The 22,534-nt window shown below is 40.1% G+C and overlaps 1 protein-coding gene across 1 annotated transcript in view; it reads left to right on the top strand.

Annotated features, from left to right (window-relative positions):
- The first annotated feature begins 7,203 nt into the window (after window positions 1-7,203).
- GNAI3 (G protein subunit alpha i3) overlaps window positions 7,204-22,534 on the top strand; it is a 41,163-nt gene continuing 25,832 nt past the window's right edge. Inside the window, exon 1 of the mRNA XM_070745124.1 lies at window positions 7,204-7,618. Coding sequence (XP_070601225.1) covers window positions 7,501-7,618 — 118 coding nt within the window. The 5' untranslated portion in view covers window positions 7,204-7,500. The remainder of the gene's footprint in view (window positions 7,619-22,534) is intronic.

Below are 22,534 nucleotides of genomic sequence, written 5' to 3'. Positions count from 1 at the left end.
CAAAGCCCATCGAGCCCAGCATTCTGGGTCACCCAGTGGCCCACCAATTGTACATGGGGATCTTGAGCAGAAAGAGAAGGCAAAACCCTCACCTAGAGAAGCCATTGTCTCAAAATGTAAGAAGATTTGTAAAACAACTATGCAAGATTAATATTGCAAAGTGCAAGTTTTTAGAGATCAACACGAGAGGAAACCCCATATCCATCTGTGTTCTGTCTGGGTTCCCCCAGACCTCAACACCAACTGGAAAAAACAGCCAGACACTCTGGTAAAAGCCAAAAGTATTTTATAACTGGAAAAAATAAGCACAGAGGAAAACCTGTTCTTCCCAACAGACAGGATATAATACGGTACAGCAGGGTCCTGATGTCCAGACAATACAGCAAGCTTCTTGCTGGCACCCCCCCCCCAAGGTTTCAATAGTCAAAGGCACAAACCAGGATTCCAAGACACCAAAGTTCACAGTCAGGTCCCACGACTCTCAAAGATAAAACTCCACAAGCCAGGAAGGGTGGGTCTGCCTTTTAGCCTTTCCCAAGAGCACCACACCCAAACCCAGCTGCTGCCACTTTAATGCTGAAAGTATTTAGCCAATTGATTCCGTCTCTGATTAGCTCTTCGTTGTCGCAGATCAATTATGGCTTGTGCACTTTCCTCTAAGGAATCCAGGCTGCTTGCTGAGGAGAGCTCCCCCTGGTGGGACTCTGGCTGTCCTCCCTCTTCTTCAGCCTGGGATTCCTCCTCGTCTGTCTGCACCTCCTGTTCCTCAGCCTCTCCCTCTGAGCTGGAAACCGACAGAAGGTCAGCCGTTCCCGGAGGGGCCTCAGACGGAACCACAACAATCTGTAGTTCTGTTCAAATTTCTTTACTGACTGTTAGTAGGGAGTCCCAAACAAAAGACTTTGTTGAAGCGTTTAAACCAGAGATGGGCTCAGGACTCTTGATCTTCCCAAACGCCTGCTTTACTTTCATTCAGGTTCAAATATCAAATAGGAATAAACTTTATGAATATCTACTGTACCCCTTAAATCCATCTGTTCAAAAGTGACAGGAGATTGTTTAGGTCCAGGAGGAGGAGGAAATAAGGTGGCAACTGGACCTGTGTGATTAAAGTCTTGCCCTTAATGACATGTATACAGTGAAGGGCTACCAAAATCTTTACTACCTCACTGTGGGCGTGGCTTATGCAGGGCACCCTGTATTTTATTTCAACATCTTTCAGTGCAAATTGGGTGCTCTGGGGTGGAGCTCCATTTTCACTACCCCACTGCGTTCCCCCGCATCTGGGCAGTAGTCCACCCCCGCATGTATCATAGGTTCAACATAGGGGCAGGATTTCTATCACATGAGTGACATTGCCATCTTTACTTTTCTTTTTTGACAGTCCAAATGCCGCTAAGAATTTTCTACAATTAGTGATGTTTGTGGCAGGGATGTCTTTTTCTCAAATTAGTTCCCAGGTCAGGGCAGCCCTTCTTCCTAAAAACCACAGCAGCAAATACTGTATTTTTCAGAGTATAAGATGCACCTTTTTCCTCCCTAAAAGAGGCTGAAAATTCAGGTGCATCTTGTACTCTGAATGTAGCTTTTTTCAAAGCTTTTCCCCACCCCCCAGCCCTATATAGGTGCTAATGATCTTCCCAGGTCTTACCTTGCAGGTTCTTTCATTGTTACTCTTTGCGAAGAATGTTTTCCAAGCCCTAAGTCTTTGCAGGTTTTTGTAATTGCTTTACTTGCTCCGAATGTTTCTTTCCAGCCCTAACCAGGTAGTAACAATGTTCCCAGCTCTTACCGGCTTGCAAGCTCTTTCATTGTTACTCTCTCTGAATAAGATTTTTTTAAAGCTCTAACCAGGGGATAAAATAATGTGCTGAAAATGACCAGATCAAGGATGCTAGCCAGATGAATATCTGGTAAGCAGATTCTTTTCTATATTCCCCCCCAAAAAAGTAAGGTGAGTCTTATACTCTGAAAAATATGGTAAATACACAGCCTCTTTGTACAGCCCTGAAGGAGGAGCTGTGAACATAATCAAGAAGAATTCTGCTTTTTCTTCAGCATACACAATATAGATAGGAGGTTACTGTATAGGTAATCGTTGACCTATGACCACAATTGAGGCCCGAATTTTAATTGTTACAGAAGGCAATTGTCAAGTGTGATTTTGTCACCTTTCATGCCACAGTTGTGCAGTGAATCACTGCAGTCATTAAATTGGGTAGTTGTTAAGTGAATCTGAATTCCCCATTGATTTTCCTTGTAGGATGCCAGCTGTGAAGATCACAAATGCTGATCCTGGAATGCTGCAACCATCATGAATACATCCAGGTTGCCAAGTGTTCAAATTCTGATCACATGACCGTGGGGATGTTGTAACAGTTGTAATTGCTAGATTCGGTTATAAGTCACTTTTTTCAGTGCTATTGTAATTTTGGATGGTCCCTAATAAATAGTTGTAAATCAAGGATTACATTCATAAAATATAATTTACTAAAGATAGCTTGTGTCCTTATACAGTGGTACCTCTACTTAAGAACTTAATTCGTTCCGTGACCAGGTTCTTAAGTAGAAAAGTTTGTAAGTAGAAGCACTTTTTCCCCATAGGAATCAATGTAAAAGCAAATAATGCGTGCAAACCCATTAGGAAAGAAATAAAAGCTCGGAATTTGGGTGGGAGGAGGAGAAGGAAGAAGAGGAGGAGGAGAGTCGCTGCCAAAGGAAGAAGGTGAGGTGAGGGGAATAAAAAAAAATCCAAAACTTTAAGGCTTAAAAAAAAAAGAGGGACTCTGAGGAGGAGCACGTGCCTCCCATACACCCGGCGCGAGGCTGCCTCCCATACACTGCGCCAGAGAAAGAAACTTAGGGGGAATGGCAGGAAACTGGCCGGGCTTTCGTGCTGCTCTCAAATTTCCTGGGTAATGGTTCTTAAGAAGAGAAACAAAAAAAATCTTGAACACCCTTTTATGTAGAAAAGTTCTTAAGTAGAGGCGTTCTTAAGTAGAGGTATCACTGTACAGTGTTCCCTCGATTTTCGCGGGTTCAAACTTCGCGAAAAGTCTATACCACGGTTTTTCAAAAATATTAATTAAAAAATACTTTGCGGGTTTTTTCCCTATACCACGGTTTTTCCCGGCTGATGATGTCATATGTCATCGCCAAACTTTCGTCTGCCTTTAATAAATATTTTTTTTTAATAAACTTTAATAAATAAACATGGTGTGTAATAATCTGAATGGTTGCTAAGGAAATGGAAAATTGCAATTTAGGGTTTAAAGTGTTAAGGGAAGGCTTGGGATACTGTTCATAGCCAAAAATAGTGTATTTACTTCCGCATCTCTACTTCGCGGAGATTCGACTTTTGCGGGTGGTCTTGGAATGCATCCCCCGCGAAAAGCGAGGGAACACTGTACTCAGAACTGGGTTCCAGTCAGTTAGGACCGGTTCACCCGAACCAGTAGTGACCCGCCGATGACATCATGAAACCAGTTCAGTCGGTGCTGCATGGGCGCTGCCATATCTTTTTTTGATTTTTTTTGAATATTTTTAAAAAAGTTTTCCTTCTGAGCATGCACAAAAGCAGTGCTTCTGGCACTGTGCCCCGAGTTTTCGGAGAAGGGCAGCATACAAATCTAATTAATAATAATAATAATAATAATAATAATAATAATAATAATAATGTGTTGCCATCTTGTTTTTGACCCCCCTCCCTGGAGTTTTTGCCACTGTGCATGTGCCCATGCGCCCATGCACCCTGCCCACGGGGCACACACATGCAGCGCAGAAGGAAGCGAACCGGCAGCAAGGTAAGTTCGAACACACTTATACTGTAGATGTTTCAAAATTTCCATTCCATGCATATGTAATACACAGAGATGGAAACACAGTCCTTGTTATACCTCTCTCGAGTGCTTAAAATGGTTGAAATATTTTTTTGCCTTTAAGCCAACTTAACGTCAACATATTTCCATTCACTTTTAACAAAGAAATCATCCGATAATAAATAATTTCTGCAGAGTTTTTTCCCCCTGGACTTCAATATTAGAGAAATAAATACTTTATTAAAGGAAGTAGGACATATTCTGCATCTTATTTCTTGTCAATCAAATACACCTATATTCGATATTTCAGAAATACATCATAGAGGACGCTAGAGGGCAACATTTGTATAGATAACTTCCTTAACTTGAAACGAAATTGTGAAATGGCTGTAACAAACGTTATTTCCTTTGTGAATTGCTCTTGAAATCTGTGCAAGAAATGTCCTTTTGAAAAAGAAAAAAGAATAATTTCCATGAATAGAAATAATAAGCAAATAATAAGCAGACATTAGTATCTCTAATCCTAACATTTAGAAGATCAGCACTCTTCATGTTTTTGACTTTTTTTTTTTTTTTTTGCAAAAATTAGCACTGTACTTTTCAGATTGGAAAACTGTCCAGCTAAAAAAATTGGGAACCTGTGTATATAGGGTTTCCCCCCTGAAAAATGTTAATTTTTTTGTGACTAGGCCAGGAGGCAGAAAGCACAAACTCTTATGTATTAGCAGAATTTAAATTTCAGACTTCAGAATCACCGGCTGTTGGGTGGCATGTACATTTTAATAAAGTTATTAATATTAGGATTGCGAGCTTATAGCTGCCATATGTAGGCTGAAAATACCCAAACAATCACTAGATTATCACCAAGAGATATCCAAATCTTTAAACCCTTTGACAACTTCTAGTGGACATTCAGATTTTTGCAATCTAGATATGTTTTTGTAAAATACTTTTAAAATTTCAAGATGATGCAGTCTATAATATTCATTGTGTATGAGTTTAGGACTGCATTTATACATTAACTACAGATTCTTAGCAATAACAAATGTTTAATAAAATCCTTGCTTTGCTTCTCTGACTTTGGATCAGGGTACAAAAGATTTGTAGGAGAAAGGAATAATAGTCTATGGTGTCAAAAAAAAATCAGGAGCCTAATAGCATCTTTTTCAGGTAACCATTTTTAAAAAGCATAAATTTTTGGTGAGCTCCAATTTACTTAGCCATTGTATGCACCTGTTGTTAGATGCACTGCAACTCATGAAAATTTGATGCCTTTTAATAACATTGATTAGTTGGATGTCTATGAAGTTTCTTAGTCATCCAGGTCATAGTTGTCCCAAAGATACTTTTTCATCTTCTCATCCAAGTAGCTTCTTCAGAGTTGAAGAAACTTCTTTGATGAGAAGCAAAACGTCTTGAAACAAAATCAGAAAGTCCAGCTGCCTCTTGAAAAAGCAGCTTTGGGATACTTATTTATTTTTATTTATTTATTTATCAAAACATGTACAAGATAGCAGGTGTTGGTATAAACATAAACAAAAGCAAAGTAGGTACAGGTGAATTTGGACAATGGGACAGTAAGACAAGGACAGTAGACAGGATGGTGCACATATTATATACTGATTGTCAGAAAAGGTATTGCTAAACTCCTGGGTTTTGGGTGGGGAGTGTTTGGAACAGGTGTAATGTTTTGTAGCTCATCTGTTTGGAACCCATACCTATCGGACATAAATACCTACAAAGTGTCCAGAGATACTTTACTAGAATCCCTCCACTCCTCTACTCGCAACAGAGTATCTTACACAACCTTGAAATCCTGGCCTTAGAAAGCTTAGAACTTCGTCGCCTTTGGGACAACCTAAGCATTGCTCATAAAATTATCTGCTACAACGTCTAAACCCTCAACAACTACTTCAGCTTCAACAACAATACATGAGCACACAACAGGTACAAACTCAAAGTGATACCGCCCCAAACTTGCCTTCATAAAATACAACTATAGCAACAGAGTGGTTAATGCCTGGAACTCACTATCTGATGGTGGTTTCTTCCCCAAACCCCCAAAACGTTACCCTTAGTGTCCATTGTTGACCTCACCCGATTCCTAAGAGGTCAGTAAGGGGCGTGCATAAGCGCACCAGCATGCCTATTGTCCCTGTCCAATTGTTCCCTCTAATCAGTACTCATCTTATGTATATAAATAATGTTTATTTTTAATTTATTTTATTTATTTGTCAAACACGTATAGGATAGTAGTAGTTTGTATAAATATAAGTAAAATGTAACAATAAAAGAGGACAATAGGACAGTAGGACAGGGACGGTAGGCACAGTGGTGCACTTATGCAGGCCCCTTACAGACCTCTTAGAAACGGGGAGAGGTCAACTGTGGACAGTCTAAGGTTAAAGTTTTTGGGGTTTGAGGAAGAAACCATAGAGACAAATAGTGCATTCCAGACATTGATCACTCTATTTCTGAAGTCCTATTTTCTGCAGTCAAGTTTGGAGCAGTTTACATTGAGCTTGAATCTGTTACGTGCTCATGTATTGCTGCTGTTGAAGGTGAAGTAGTCATTAACAGGAAGGGCATTTTGGTATATGATTTTATGAACTATATTTAGATCTTTATATCTATGTAATCTATCTATCTATCTATCTATCTATCTATCTATCTATCTATCTATCTATCTATCTATCTATCTATTATATATATATTACATAAATCTATCCTAGTCTCCCTTAATTTTCAAATTCAGCAAAAACATATGTAATATATACTGTATGTGTATATACTGTATATATATATATAAATTTATAAAGGGATTGGATACTGTAGCCTAGAGGTTAACTCTCTGCCTTACAAGGCCAAGATTACAAGTTCAAGTCCCAGTGACGGTATGGCTAACTGATGAGGCTAAAATAAGGCCGAAATAGATCTATCCTAGTCTCCCTTAATTTTCAAATTCAGCAAAAACATGTGACATATATGTACATGTATATAAATAAAATTTTATCTATATCTATATACCCTGCTCAAAAAATAAATAAAGGGAACACTTAAACAACACAATATAACTCCAAGTAAATCAAACTCTTGTGAAATCAAACTGTCCACTTAGGAAGCAACACTGATTGACAATCGATTTCACATGCTGTTGTGCACATTCAACTTTGTACAGAACAAAGTTCCTCAATGAGAATATTTCATTCATTCAGATCTAGGATGTGTTATTTGAGTGTTCCCTTTATTTTTATTTTTTTGCGCAGTATCTATTACAAATACGTACTTGACAAAAAATAAACAAATAAAAATAAAATAAATAAAGTCAGGTATTGTTTACAATTCGTGGGGCTACAGCTCCCACTATGCCCTGCGCCTGCGCCCCACGTGGCGGGTGTCCAGAAAGTCACCCCTTTTCCAGCGCTCGGCGCTGAGGCCAGCCCCGCGCTTTTGACTACACTTCCCAGAGGACCATTCGCTTCTTGGTCGGGCTGTGATTTTTTTTTTCCGAAAGGAGGAAGTAGGCAGGTTTCCGGTGGCGCTTCTCTTTCCTCCCCCGCCCCCCCCTCCACAACCCCAGCCCAGCCCTCTCCAGCTTCCTCCCCCTCCCGACTTCTTCTGCGGCCGTTGAAGGAGCGCGCAGGGCTGCCCAGCCGCCCGCCTCGCCCGTCCCGTCGCCGCGATGGGCTGCACGCTGAGCGCCGAAGATAAAGCGGCGGCCGAGCGGAGTCGGATGATCGACCGCAACCTTCGCGAGGACGGCGAGAAGGCCTCCAAGGAGGTGAAGCTGCTTCTGCTCGGTAAGGAGGGTGGGGCCCGGGCCTGCCCCGCTCAGCCTCGCCCGGGCAGAGCGAAGGGGAAGGCGGCGGAGGCTGGCGGGGGGGGGGGGACGACACCCCGGTGGGCTCTCCGCACCGCGCGGCCTGGTGGCTTGTAGCGTGTTTTTTTGTTCTTTGCGCGTCCCCCGTCCCCGTCCTCCCCCCTCGGGCTGCTCCTCGGCGGCCCGGGCAGGCGGAGTGGGAGTTGCGCGACTGATGGGTGTTCCATTGGCCCCGGGCAGGCACGGAGGAAGTGAATCCGACCCGATCCAGGCGTCTCCTCGGGATCCGCGCTGGCCTCGAAGCGGGCGCGTTTGTGTGTGAAGGGTGGGTGGGTGTTGTTTGCTTGAAAGGCGTTGTCTGAAGTTCAGACTCAGAACGGCTTTAGGGAAGGAAGTCTTGAGAGATCTCGGGGCCTTCCGCGTTGGCTTCGGTTTGGTTAGGCAGGTCGGATCTGAAGTTTGATGATGAGAAGACGAGCGAGACTGGACGGTCCTTTGCCTGAAAAGGGTAGAGGGTTTCCTGTCTGATCAGGGGTTGGACTAGAAGACCTCCAAGGGCCCTTCCGACTAGGTTCTGTTCTGATCTGTTCCAGCCCTCTCCCTCTCTGTATTCTGTTCTGTTCTTTCTGTACTCTACACTCTATTCTATCCTATATTCTCTATTCTTATTCTATTCTATTGTACTCTACACTCTGTTCTACATTCTCTATTCTTCTATCCTATCCTATCCTATTTTATATTATCTATTCTTCTTCTTCTATTCTATCCTGTTCTATTCTATTCTATGGTTCTGTTCTTGTCTAATCTAGTTTAGTCGAGTCTTCTATTTTATTCTACTGTACTCTACACTCTATTCTATTCTCTGTTCTTACTCCTATTCTACTCTTATATTCCATTCCATTCCACTCTACTTTACATTCTATTCTATATTCTCCATTCTTCTTCTATTCTGTTCTATTCTATTCTATTTTGTTCTATTCTATTCTACTGTTCTGTTTTAGTCTAATCTAGTCTAGTCTACTATTCTATTCTATTCTATTCTACTGTACTCTACACTCTATCCTATTCTCTATTCTTCTATTTTTATTCCTATTCTACTCTACTCTTATATTCCATTCCACTCTACTCTACAGTCTATTCTATTCTATATTCTCTATTCTTCTATTCTATTCTATTTACTGTTCTGTTCTAGTCTAATCTAATCTAGTCTAATCTACCACACTCTACACTCTATTGTATTCTCTATTATTCTATTCTACTCTATTCTATTCTACTGTTATATTCTATTGCACTCCACTCCTACTCTTCTCTACTCTACTCCCTTTTGTATTCTACATTCTCTATTCTTCTTCTATTCTTCTGTTCTATTCTTTTCTATTCTATTCTAAAGTGCTGTACCTCATGATTCTTGACAAATGTATCTTTTTCTTTTATGTAGACTGACAGCATACACACCAAAGACAAATTCCTTGTGTGTGCAATCACACATGGCCAATAAAGAATTCTAACATTCTATCATCTATTCTACTGTTCTAGTCTAGTCTACTATTCTATTCTATTCTACTCTATTCTATTCTACTGTACACTCTATTATATTCTATATTCTCTACTTCCATTCTATTCTGTTCTGTTCTATTCTATTCTACTGTTCTGTTCTATTCTGTTTTACACTCTGTTCGCTATTCTTGATTCTTATATTCTAAATCTATTCTAATTCTATTCTATTTTCTGTCTTCTACACTTCTCTATACGCCATATGCTATTCTAATCTATTCTGCATTCTACTGAATTCTATAGTTTCTATTCACATTTCCCTTTGAAAAAAAGAGTTACTACATAAACAGTTAATATGCAAGCACCTCTCTACATGGATGTTTGAAAGATATTTTACTATTTGATTTCTACAACTATGTATCTTTAAAAAAAAACTAAGATAAAGGAGACAGGATGAGTTTTCCGATTACTCACCAGAGATACTGACCCTAGCACCCTGGACAGCAGAGGGAGGGTTGTCATTTTATTTCCTGTGTAACAGTCTAATAAAGTCCATTTATAGGTAAAATAGTCCTTGACTTCTTCTTGTGCCATATCTGTCATTGGATGATGAAGATCCTATTTTTATCACAGCCGCATGAAAAGTGCTATTGTGTTTTGTCAAAATTAGTCCTTAGATTTTGAAGCCAAGATGTTCTTCTTCTACCTGGACTTCATTTGCTTTCGATCTTTCTTTGAAGGATTAAGTGAAGTATGTTGAATTTTTCTGGCTGTCGCATCCCATGTCTAAAGTCCATTGACATATGACCATAAAGGAGCCATCATATGTCATAATAGTTATAAAATGGATTGGTCATGTGGCCAATCCAATTTTATGACTGTTTTTTGTGGCAGTCATTATACAAATCAATGGTTTGCTATGGGCACATTTTTGCCAAAAAGAGAAACAAGCTGGTTTCTGGCAAAATTGTTGTAAAACATGGCTATGTGGCCAAGGGACTCTACAAATAGAGTCTGCCATAAATGCATCTGCTTTACCAAGCATTCAAAGTTTGGTCATGAGACCAGAGAGGGAAACCAACTGTCAGGACTTTGAAATTGGATCATAAATCCTGTTTTTTGGATCAGCCATAAGTTCTAATGGTAACCAAGCAATCAGTCATAAGTTGAGGACTAGGTGTACTTTTTTGAGGAGTACATTATTTTATTGTCAACTATTTAAATGGAAAAAGAACTAAAGAAAAAGGTTATGTCAAGATATGCGTTTAAGTGATTGTTTTTTGCTGTCTGGGATCATGCGAGAAGTGTTAACTTCTAGAAGTGGTGAATTCCAATTGTAGTAGATAAGAACATGAGAAGACCCATGCTGAATCAGGCATGGGCCCATTGAGTCCAACATTCTGTGTCACACAGTGGCTCCACCAATTGTACGTGGGGATCTTGAGCAGAAAGAGAAGGCAAAACCCTCCCTTTCCCCTGACTCCCAACAAATGGTACTCAAGGGAATCCTGCCTGCCTCAACCAACACAATTTTTTTAAAAAAATTGCAGCTGTTCTATGTTCAAAATAAGCTGGTTCAAAATGGTTCAGAACCATTTTCAGAATATTGTTAAAGCTTTTGTTGCTAAATCAATTTCTAAACTATGGGTTTATGCACACAGGTCTAACAATGTAATTCACAATGTAGAATCAATGCTGAAAATGGGGAAAAAACAACTTTGGGGAATTTCTAAAATATCTGTTGAACTTTATATATTTATTTTTTTATTTATTTGGTCGGATTTCTATGCTGCCGTTCTCTGCAGACTCAGGGAGGCTTACAACAAAGGAATACAATGCAGTACAATAAAATGAGTGAATCCCAACCTAAAACTAATAGTTAAAACCCCAATAGTATAAAAAGCATTCATTCAACAACCATTAGACAATCACATCCATGACTGGAGCAAGATGTAAAGCTCAACGGCCCCAAACCTGCCGACAGAGATAAGTTTTTAAAACTTTGCGAAAGGCCAGGAGGATATGGGTGGTATGGATCTCTGGAGGGAGTTGATTCTAGAGGGCTGGGGCAGCCACAGAGAAGGCCCTTCCTCTAGGCCCACCAGCCAGCATTGCTTAGCTGATGGGACCTAGAGAAGGCCAACTCTGTGGGACCTGACCGGCCACTGGGATACGTGAGGCAGAAGTTATAATTTAAGAATTCTGTGTTGCTCTTTTCTAATTCAACAGCATGCCACTCTCAAAAAAATACATTCTAGAGTTAAAAAAAGAGGAAAAGAACAATGCAGATACAAATTCACTTTCATATGGAAACTGCAGTTTAATGTTTACAAATGTAAAATAATGCACTTGGGGAAAAGGAATCCTCAATCTGAGTATTGTATTGGCAGTTCTGTGTCAGCAAAAACTTCAGAAGAGAAGGATTTAGGGGTAGTGATTTCTGACAGTCTCAAAATGGATGAGCAGTGTGGTCGGGCGGTAGGAAAAGCAAGTAGGATGCTTGGCTGCATAGTTAGAGGAATAACAAGCAGCAAGAGGGAGATTGTGATCCTGCTATATAGAGCGCTGGTGAGACCACATTTGGAATACTGTGTTCAGTTCTGGAGACCTCACCTACAAAAAGATATTGACAAAATTGAACGGGTCCAAAGATGGGCTGCAAGAATGGTGGAAGGTCTTAAGCATAAAACGTATCAGGAAAGACTTAATGAACTCAATCTGTATAGTCTGGAGGACAGAAGGAAAAGGGGGGACATGATCGAAACATTTAAATATGTCAAAGGCTTAAATAAGGTTCAGGAGGGAAGTGTTTTTAATAGGAAAGTGAACACAAGAACAAGGGGACACAATCTGAAGTTAGTTGGGGGAAAGATCAAAAGCAACCTGAGAAAATATTATTTTACTGAAAGAGTAGTAGATGTTTGCAACAAACTTCCAGCAGATGTGGTTGGTAAATCTAAAATAACTGAATTTAAACATGCCTGGGATAAACATATATTCACTGTAAGATAAAATACAGGAAATAGTATAAGGGCAGACTAGATGGACCATGAGGTCTTTTTCTGCCGTCAGTCTTCTATGTTTCTATATGAAGTATTAAGCATAATTAAATAAGCAGTGACTCTATACAATTGTTCAAAATTACTTTTGGCCCAGGCAATCAAAATGATTGATTAGAGGTTCAGAACAGAAATGCTGTATTCATTCCCTTGGCCTGATCTTTGATAGGTAGTGCTACGATCCTCATAGTGCTATGAAAAATCATTAAGTATATTTTGTTTTTCCAATATTAAAAGGCTTATCTCAGAGAAGCCAAAGTGGAGGTGCTTCTGTTAAAAATGATTAACCATGGATTGTATGAGGATAATGCTTTGGTCTCATTTATATTCAACCGAATAAAAAAACCACTCTTGTTAGTTTGAATGTAAATCAATGATTATTAGCAGACGTAGATACAGAATTCTGTATTCCTTGGTAGTTATTTTGCTTACTTTATGATATAACAACAGTGATACTTATCAACATTATGCCCCAAGAATATTTAACTAGTTACGGTTGAAATAAAACAATGGACCAAGCAAGCCTTCTACTTCATTTAGATCTGTGATGATAAAGCCAAAGCTTGTATGCCACCTGGGGCACGTGGAGCCATATCTGAGGGCACGTGAGGCATTGCCCTATGTCGGCTCCAGTGTGGATGCACGTGCAAGTCGGCTGATTTTTGGCATTCTGTAGGACGGAGGGAGGCCGTTTTCACCCTCCCCAGGCTTCAGGAAATCCCATGGATCTGTGGGTGGTGAAAAAAAGGACCCAATGGGCCTACTGGAAGTTCAAAAACAAACTCCCGGTTGGGCCATGGGTCCGTTTTTCACTCTCCTCAGGCTTTAGAAAAGCCTCCTGATTCCTGGGCAGGGCGAAAAATGGGCCAATGGGCCTCACGGAAGTCTGGAGGCTTCGGTGAGGTCTGTGCACAAGCGCGGGGGATCATTACCAGGGGGGCTTGTTGTGTGTGCATGTGTCTGGGAAGGACATTGCATTATGGGTGTTGGCATCCGAGCAAAAAAAAAGGTTCGTCATCACTGATTTAGAGTTCTTTCAAGATTTCATTAGGTTAGAGAAAACAATAAAAGAAAAAAGTTAGGATATAAAGGCGCAAGCAACCAATATATATAAGCTGTTAGTGCAATCAGACGGGGACACGATTCAAGGATTGACTAAATGGTGGCAAAATGAGATAAAAGTAGAGGTACAAGGGATGCAAGATATAGTAGAAAATATAAGGAAAATTAAGACTACAAGAATTAGGGAAATGAGAAGGAAAATATTACATAAGTGGTATTATACTCCCGTTCAACTCACACACTTTCAGCAGAAGGTTAGGGGTAATTGTTGGCAGGGCTGTCGAGATAAAGGAGTGTTTATGCATATGATTTGGGAATGCCCCACAGTGCAGAAATTTTGGCAAAAAAGTGCAAGAGGACATAAATAGAATGTTAAATATACAATGGACAATCACTAAGGAAATGGCAGTATTAGTTAAAAGCGATGCGATGGGAGAATTTAGAGAAATAAAACAAGCAACAATAGAAAGCGCTCAGGCGGTAATAGTTTTGGGTTGGAAGGATGTGACAAAATGGACAATGCAAAATTGGTACAGGTATATGGTGGACCATATTCAATTTGAAATGATGGATAAAAGGATAAATTTGGATAATGAAACTGAATTGAAACAACTGATGGGACAAAGTAAGAAGATATATGACGAGTAGAATCCAAGACCAAGCTACAAGAAATAAATTGGAATCACTCTATAATATGTAAATAGATAACTTGCTCTTGGCTTACCGTGGGTTATATAAGAAACACCCCCGATATGGTGGTGGGGTATGTGTGTGTGTTGGGGTGGTGGGCATTTTTCACCATGCACTGTTTTATGTTGTGTGTATATTAAACTTGTTAAAAATCAATAAAAATAGATTTAAAAAATAGATTTCATTAAGAGAGGTTTGTTTATATACTGTACAGTGTTAAATTAGTAAAAGTGAAGCATTTTTGTGATTCAAGGTTGCTTCGAGGCAAGCTCTTACATACTGGGGCTTAGGAATTCCCATTTGTGAGGTTTTCCCTCCTTTTCTCCACTTTTTAGTATAGGGTGCATTCCAAAAGTAATGCAATTTTTTTAAAAAGTAATTTATTGAACAGATTTGCACAAACACTTAAAATTCTTCAAAGCACTGTCTTTGGGCCTCTGTATAGTTTTTCCAGCGACTCTGCCATGACCGGTACGCGCCCTGGAAGGCATCTTCGGGGACCTCCTGCAAGGTCTTCGTCACAGCTGATTGGATCTCTTTTACAGATGAAAAATATGCCTTGCTACAACACGCTACGAGTCCGCGAATTCCTGGCCAAACACCAGGTGCCAACACTGCCCCCTATAGTCCTGATGTTGCCCCAACACATTTCTTTTTGTTCACAGCCCTGAAAGGAACCTGTTTTTCGTCCATAGAAGAGATCCAATAAGCCGTGACGAAGACCTTGCGAGAGGTCCCCGAAGACGCCTTCCAGGGCGCGTACCGGTCGTGGCAGAGTCGCTGGAAAAAATGTGTAGAGGCCCAAGGACAGTACTTTGAATAATTTTAAGTGTTTGTGCAAATGTGTTCAATAAATTACTTTTTAAAAGAAAATTGCATTATTTTTGGAACGCACCCTGTATATTAAAGCAACTAGATTTGGTTAAGGAATCCTATAAGCATGATATAAATTAAAAATAATATTTTATTTAATGTTCAGAGGACATCTGATTTTGGAAAAAAAACAGTAAATAGAGAAAAACAGTAATGGGTTTGGGAGAGGAAGAGCTCTGCAGTCTGGTCTGAGCAAGAGAAATCCTAGTCCAAAGGAAGGATGGGGGTGGAGAAAGTCCTTCAAAAGGGTTCTCTGGAAGGGGTGGGAAAAAGCGCTTTAAGACATGTAAGATTCAGTTCCCATAGCCCTGCAGTGAAGGGCTCATCAGTACTCATGGTTTTGGTTTCCTGTCTGGATTCCCTCCAGGAGCTGGCACAGATGTGCAATCCTGTTTGCAATTATTTATTCACAGATTCAGCTAAATTCATTAACTTCTTGGTAAATATAGCTAGCCAAGTATAAACGATGTGACATCTGAGCTCATAATAACTGAGCTCATCAATGATATTATTTCTTTATTAATTATTCTTGCCTATTGAGTCACCTCGAGAAGGACGGCATAGAAATCTAATTAATAATAATAGTTATAGTTAGTTATAGTTTATTAGATTTGTATGCCGCCCCTCTCCGAAGACTAATAATAATAATAATAATTCCATATTTTCTATAAGGATTCCTAATATACTATTAATATAAAGGTTCAGCCATGCCTTTAATGCAGAAAGGTTGTGCAGAGTGATACCACTGGTTCTCAACCTGGGGGTCGGGACCCTTTTGGGGGGTTGAACGACCATTTCACAGGGGTTCGCCTAAGACTTTGAGAAAAGACAAATTTCCTATGGGGTTAGGAAGTAAAGCTTTTATTCAGGCACCTTGGAACATATTTTTATAAACCAACCAATCAGGTGATTACAGTGGAGGTGTCCCTCTGACCTTCTTGCCAATCAGCTTAAAGCTTTGTTGGGAGAATTGGTGCTAGACTTATGGTTGGGGGTCACCACAATATGAGGAACTGCATTAAGGGGTCACGGCATTAAAAAGGTTGAGAACCAATGCTTTATGCATTAATGTACGGTTTATGATTGGTAAGAATTCACTAACACATTAAAGTGTAGGAGAGATCTAAAGTGTTTAAAAGTTTGTATTTTACTTGCAAACAAATTCCCATATCTCTATTATGTTTTCCAGGCACTAGCTACAGTATTTTCTTCCTAAATACAGCTGTACTTTGGTTTTTGATATTGCTGGCAGTGGAATTTCTGTCACTATGTAATTCTATGTAAAGTGTAATTGCATTGCTTAGGAACAGCAATCAAATTATTGCTGGCAGTTGCCAATTGTGGCTGTCAACTAAATGCTGTCATTAGCTGAAGACTCATCCCATGACTCTGGGGTAGTTTGCCTGGTTGTGGTTCAGGGGTTTCTTGGCACAGCACAGCAGGGTTCTGGAACTGCAAGAAGCTCCTAACCCTTGGCCCAGCAGTGTGGCATGGCTTGAAGTTGCAGCCACCCCGGAAGCCTCAGTCACCCCTATTTGGGAAGCCTCAGCTGTCCCTGCATAGTCTCAACTGCAGTTGCCCTCACTACTCTGTGTCCCACTTAACATAGAAACATAGAAGATTGACGGCAGTAAAAGATCTCATGGTCCATGTAGTCTGCCCTTATACTATTTCCTGTATTTTATCTTAGGGTGGATATATGTTTATCCCAGGCATGTTTAAATTCAGTTACTGTGGATTTACCAACCACGTCTGCTGGAAGTTTGTTCCAAGCATCTACTACTCTTTAGTAAAATAATATTTTCTCACGTTACTTCTAATCTTTCCCCCAACTAACCTCAGATTGTGATCCCTTGTTCTTGTGTTCACTTTCCTATAAAAAACTCTTTCCTTGCTCTTCCTGCTGATTTATTTATTTATTTAGGGTAGGGCACGTGTTAGCCAGGTGGCTGCCTGCCTCTGTGAAAGGAATTTTTTTCCATCTGTGTTGTCCTTACCCACAGGATGCCTTGAATGTGATGGGCTAATAGGGGAGGCTCCTTTCTTATCCCCAGGAATCGAGCCGAGTTTTCGACCTCAGCGGCATGCAAGCCCAGCGTCTTACCACGTAAGCCACCACAGCCCACGTGGTAAGGTTTGGCCTGCCCTTGGCCACTCATTCAAGATGCAGTTGCTGACCAAGTTTTTTAAAAAAATTATTTAATTCGATTTCTACGTCGCCCAATCTCTAAGGACTCAGGGCGGCTTACAATAAACGATATAATATAAATATAAAGTTAGAAAATGAAATAGAATAAAACATAGATAGACTGTAAGGAACAAGGTTCAGTAGAATAGCTGGCATATATGTTAATTGTTAGATCAATGTTTCTGAACTTTGGTAGTTGGAAGATGCGTGGACTTCAACTCCCAGAATTCCCCAGCCAGCAACGCTGGCTGGGGAATTCTGGTAGTTGAAGTCCATGCATCTTCCAACTACCAAGGTTCAGAAACACTGTGTTAGATGCTTAAGTTCTGATACCAAAGTAACCTACCGGTATATATTATATAGTTGTATGCTTTTGTATGTTATGTTTTTGTTTGTATGATTTTTTTGTCTTTGTTTCTGTTGTTTTAAATGTAAATATTCAATAAGGATACTTTAAAAAAACAATATAAATACAATACAATAAAAAAGAAATCGAATATAAAATCTAAAACAATAAAACCCTCATTAAAAAACCCATGATAGAACAGTGACGACAACATGCATATGTACCGATTTGGCCATGGTGGTTGTTAGTTTATGGCCCCCAGGCCTGCCGGCAAAGCCAGGTCTTCGTGGCCTTACGGAAGGCCAGTAAGACCATCTTCCACAGGTCTTGTGAGAACCTCATAGATTACTACTTCGTGTAGATTACATAAAGCCCTGTGCTTCCAGAAGCTGCCTCATGTAGACTTGCTGGACTTGCTTGGTTATCAGCGAAAGCAAGAAGACTGCAGCTAGGGTTGGAGGGGTCACAGAGTATCCAAATGGAAAGGGCATGCACAGCTGGGGGGCGATGGACAAATAGGTGGAGTCGGAGTTCCCCTGCAGTCATAAGTGTGGGTGGGCTGCCTTGAACCTCAATTTTGATCCCTTGATCGCAGGGGTGCTGAAATGGATGTAACTTCAGGAGCCAGTCATATGTCAGTGCAACCATAACTTTGAATAGATGTCTTCAAACTTGGTAACTTTAAGACTTGTGGACTTCAACTTCCAGAATTCTCCAACCAGCTATGTTGGCTGGAGAATTCTGTCAGCTGACGTCCCCAAGTCTTAAAGTTTTGGGACCCCTGACTTTGAACAATCAGTGAACCAAATGGTTGTAAGTCAAGATCTACCTGTTCTTATTTTTGGAAAACAAAATATATCATGTCTGTTTACGTACACATGATCCTTTTAAAAAAAAAATTAAAGTTAATTTAAGTAAAATTAAATCATTTAAATTAATTTTAATTTAATTTTAAATATATTATGTCTGTTTACATACACATAATGCTTATTAAATAAAGTTAATTTAAATGATTTAAATTACTTTTGAATTATTTAATTTACACAAAATTAAATTTTAATATTTTTTAAATGAAAAGGTCAGTTTGGGGAAAGTTCCCATTTAAATGATCAGAAGAAGAACTTACCATAGGTGGCTATGCTATTTATATACCAGCATGTGATCATTGGTAAAACCTTTATTTGAGGATCCATACCTAATGTTAAATTAACATTGGCACGTGCTCAAGGGAAGGGTTTTCCTGGTGAGACCTTTTCAGTGGACTTTTAAAAACTATCCAAATTGTATAGTAAATTGATTCATATACACTTTTGCAAGCTAAGGCAGGTGTTTCCTATAGCTTGCAAGGTCAAGGGACAGCCTTTATTTCTGTATTGTCATGCATATGACTGTTTTGTATTGTTTTTATATGTTTCTAAAATTCTCGTTGTCATGACTTTTACCTGGGTGAAATGGTGACAATTTTTGAAATAAGTTCTCTCAAATGGACTAATTTACAGCATGTGTCCAGAATCTGAGACCCATGATTTAGAAGGGAATGAAAATTGGGAAAACTGTGGCTGCTTCAATGCTACCAATCTCCAGCAGCCGCGCAGCATAGCAGCAGCTGTGCTCATGTGAGCATCCTTTTCAATGTTCTGTGACAGTTTTTAAGCCAGTCTCACAGTCCCTTGCTCCCTCTCCCACACAGCAACAAGGAATTGAGTCATCATTATGGTTTTTAAAGGTGCATGATGAAAGGCCTGGATATATTTATTGCTTTATGCCTCTTCTCTGCCACATAAACATGCACATGTATCTACATCTCTCTTTGTTCAAGAACTCAGGGCGCATACATAGTGCTGCATCCTCCTGTATTTCTTTAGAACAATCTATGAAGTAGGTTGAGCTGAAAATCATCAAGTGACTGCTGCGGTAGCAAATAAAATATAAACTGGACCTCTCTGGTGTCAGTCAAATACATTAGCCATTATACTTTGGTTCTTATTCATCCTGATTCTTTTCTTTTCTTTTGATTTCTTCGATTCTGAAATTGAGTGTAACCTAGCTCCATCTTCGACTGTCAGAGATCAGATAGAGCAGATCCACCCTGGCCCTCAGGAAGTCACAGGATCCTTTAAAAACAATGAGTCTAACAGTTTCTTACAACACACTGAAGATGCTATCAGGAATTCTAAACTCTTCTGTGGCTAGAACAGCAACTTGCCACATTGTGGCTTTAAAAAGTACATTAAAATAGCATATTGTTAGCATAATTATTCCATGTGCACAGAGAGAGAGAGGGTATCATGATCAAGAGAGGGCACCAAATATCTGTGGGATACAATAAGGAAGAGGAGAGATAAAGGAATGGAGGAAGGAAAGGGTTGCACCCCTCCAGAATCACAAGGAAAGGTACAGAATAAGAAGTTAAGAAAAAATGAAGGAGGAAAGAGAAAAGCAGCTGGAGAATATGCAGTAAATGATAATTAGTGTAAGAGGTCCTCAGCATGACAATACTGTTAAGATATTCATGAACTGGGAGAGCCAATGGTAACAAGGTCAGCCAATGAATAGGCATAGCAACTACGAGAGTGGCCCAGAACATAATGCACCACACTTTTTTTTTCTCAGCCTATAGTAATGGTACAAATGTGAAACTTTAGATATACAGTGGTACCTCGTCTTACGAACGCCTCTTCTAACGAACCTTTTGAGATACGAATCCAGTATTTAATATTTTTTTGCCTCTTCTTATGAACTATTTTCACCTTACGAACCCAAGCCGCTGCTGCTGGGATGCCCCGCCTCCCAACTTCCGTTGCAAGCCGAAGTGCCCGTTCTTGTGCTGCTGGGATTCCCCTGAGGCTCCCCTCGCTGGGAAACCCCACCTCAGGACTTCCGTTGCCAGGGTTTGTGTGAAGGAAGAAGGCGAACGGAGTGCTTGGAGAGGCAATGAAAGGGTGTGTTTGAAGAAAGAAAAGGGAGGGGTAGCCCCCCTTGCCTTTCTTCCTTCCCACGCACCCTTTAGCTGCCTCTCCAAGCACCCCGCTAGCCTTGCTTTCTCCACCCACCCCCTTTCGCTGCTCCTCCCCACCCTCTGTTCGCCTCCCTTCCAAAGTTTAGGATTTTCCTGATGGATTTGCACGCATTATTCGCTTTTACATTGATTCCTATGGGAAACATTGTTTCATCTTACGAACTTTTCTACTTACAAACCTCGTCACGGAACGAATTAAGTTCATAAGACGAGGTGCCACTGTACATTATTTGAATTGGCAGGAGAGCATGTGTACATTTTGCGTTTCTTCAGACAGATAGCGTAGCTGCAGCTGTGTTTCGAAATGGGGTCTAAGTGATGTATGTTACAAGGGTCGCCCAGAAAGTAATGCACCACACTTTTTCTTCAACAATTATTTATTGAACGCAATGAAACTTACACACAAGAAAGAATGATGTTTCTTCTACACGCCTTATTTTTCCACGTAATCTCTGTCCCATTCTATGGCCTCCAGCGAGACACAAGGGCGTATATGCCCTGTCAGTACCACTCCTTGTTCTGGTCACGAAGCCATTTCTGCACTGTGCGAATCATCTTTTCGTCATTCTCCAAATGTCTTCCATGAATGGCATCCTTTAATGGCCCAAGCATCAGCTGCATCTTGTCAGATGTGACAGCCGTGGCTGGCTGCCCCGAACCCTGCAAATCTTGGAGCTCTGCTAATGGCCTCACCCTCTGTGCCCAGCGACTAACCGTACTTTTGTCGACTGCAGATTCTCCATAAACTCTGCACAAATGTTTGTGAATGTTCCCAACAGTTTCTTTCTCTGCAGTGAGAAATTCAATGAGGACATGCTGTTTGTAACATACATCACTTAGAGATTCCATTTTGAAACACTGCTGCGGCTATGCTATTTGTCTGAAGAAATGCAAAATTTACACATACACTCCTGACAATTCAAATAATGTATATCTAAAGTTTCGCATTTGTACCATTACTGTAGGCTGAGAAAAAAAATGTGCATTACATTCTGGGCAACCCTCGTAAGTCAGCCAATGGGAGCTAACCACTTCTGAGTCTGTGCAGAGAATCAAAACTGGAATTTAAGATTAAGGCTGGGTGTGGCTCCAGATCCACTCTGCATGCTCTGAATTGGAAGCTGCTTGTGTTTACTTGTAACTACATTGAAGAACTCTGCTAATGGTATTGTACATTTTGTCTATGTTTATAAAGAAGTTATTGAATCCAGCTGAATCAATCATCTGTGTGTGTTTCTGATTTTGATTTCTCAACAAACTCTAACAAATACTATCCTCCTTCAACAGCAAGACCTCCTCAGAGAAAAAGTGAGGCAAAATTCATGGCTTGCCTAATGTAATGTTTGGGATAATGTTGGTGCCAATATCTGCCCTCAGTGTGCTCCTATTTCCTGGAGAAACTGACAATTTTTGCCTTATGGAGGGACCAGGATAGACAGTTTACAACCTCTGGATAGTTGTTATTGCTGTAGTATCTATTATTGCAGCAACATTGATGGCTGGTGGTAGGACAGCACATTCATCATACTCCACAAAGTGAATGGAACTGCCCTTTTTAACATTGGGGGAAAAAGTCAAATACTGCAGATTTGCTTTAACATGTGAGACTTTTGTCTGGGATGAGAGCCCCATGGTTTGGATGGAGAACTTTGAAACCATGGACTGGTCTCTTCACAATATATGTGGCAAGAATTAGGCCTTCGGGTTCACTTTTAACAAATTGCTGCAGTGATTTCCACCAGTTGTGAAAAGAGGAAATGATGCTGATGTGGTGAATTCATGCATTAAAAAAATTCATACCTTGTCAAATTTCAATTGAAGAAAAATATGTGCTGGAGAACAACTATATTCTAAATTTATATTGGATTTGGGGGAAGACAAAAATCAAAACGATGAAATACCGGTAATCTTTGGCTTGCACTTGGTTGCTTAGCAACCTTTTGAATTTATGAAGGACGGTCCCAAGGTTACTTAACAATCCGTTTTTGAGTATACAGCAGCCATTCTTCCATTGTGGTCATTTTGAATGCTTGGCAACTGGCTCACCTGTATAGCAATTTGTAGCCTCCTGTTATGTGGCCATGATTTGTAACATTTTTTTTGCCAGTTTCAGGCATTTATTTCTGGTTTCTAGAAAAAAAAACGCCTTCTTTCAAAAAATGAAT

Source organism: Erythrolamprus reginae, chromosome 3 (genome assembly GCF_031021105.1).
Source record: "Erythrolamprus reginae isolate rEryReg1 chromosome 3, rEryReg1.hap1, whole genome shotgun sequence".
Lineage (NCBI taxonomy): Eukaryota > Metazoa > Chordata > Lepidosauria > Squamata > Dipsadidae > Erythrolamprus > Erythrolamprus reginae.
The sequence above is the reverse complement of the archived record's forward strand: the minus strand, read 5'-3'. Positions and strand labels throughout refer to the sequence as shown.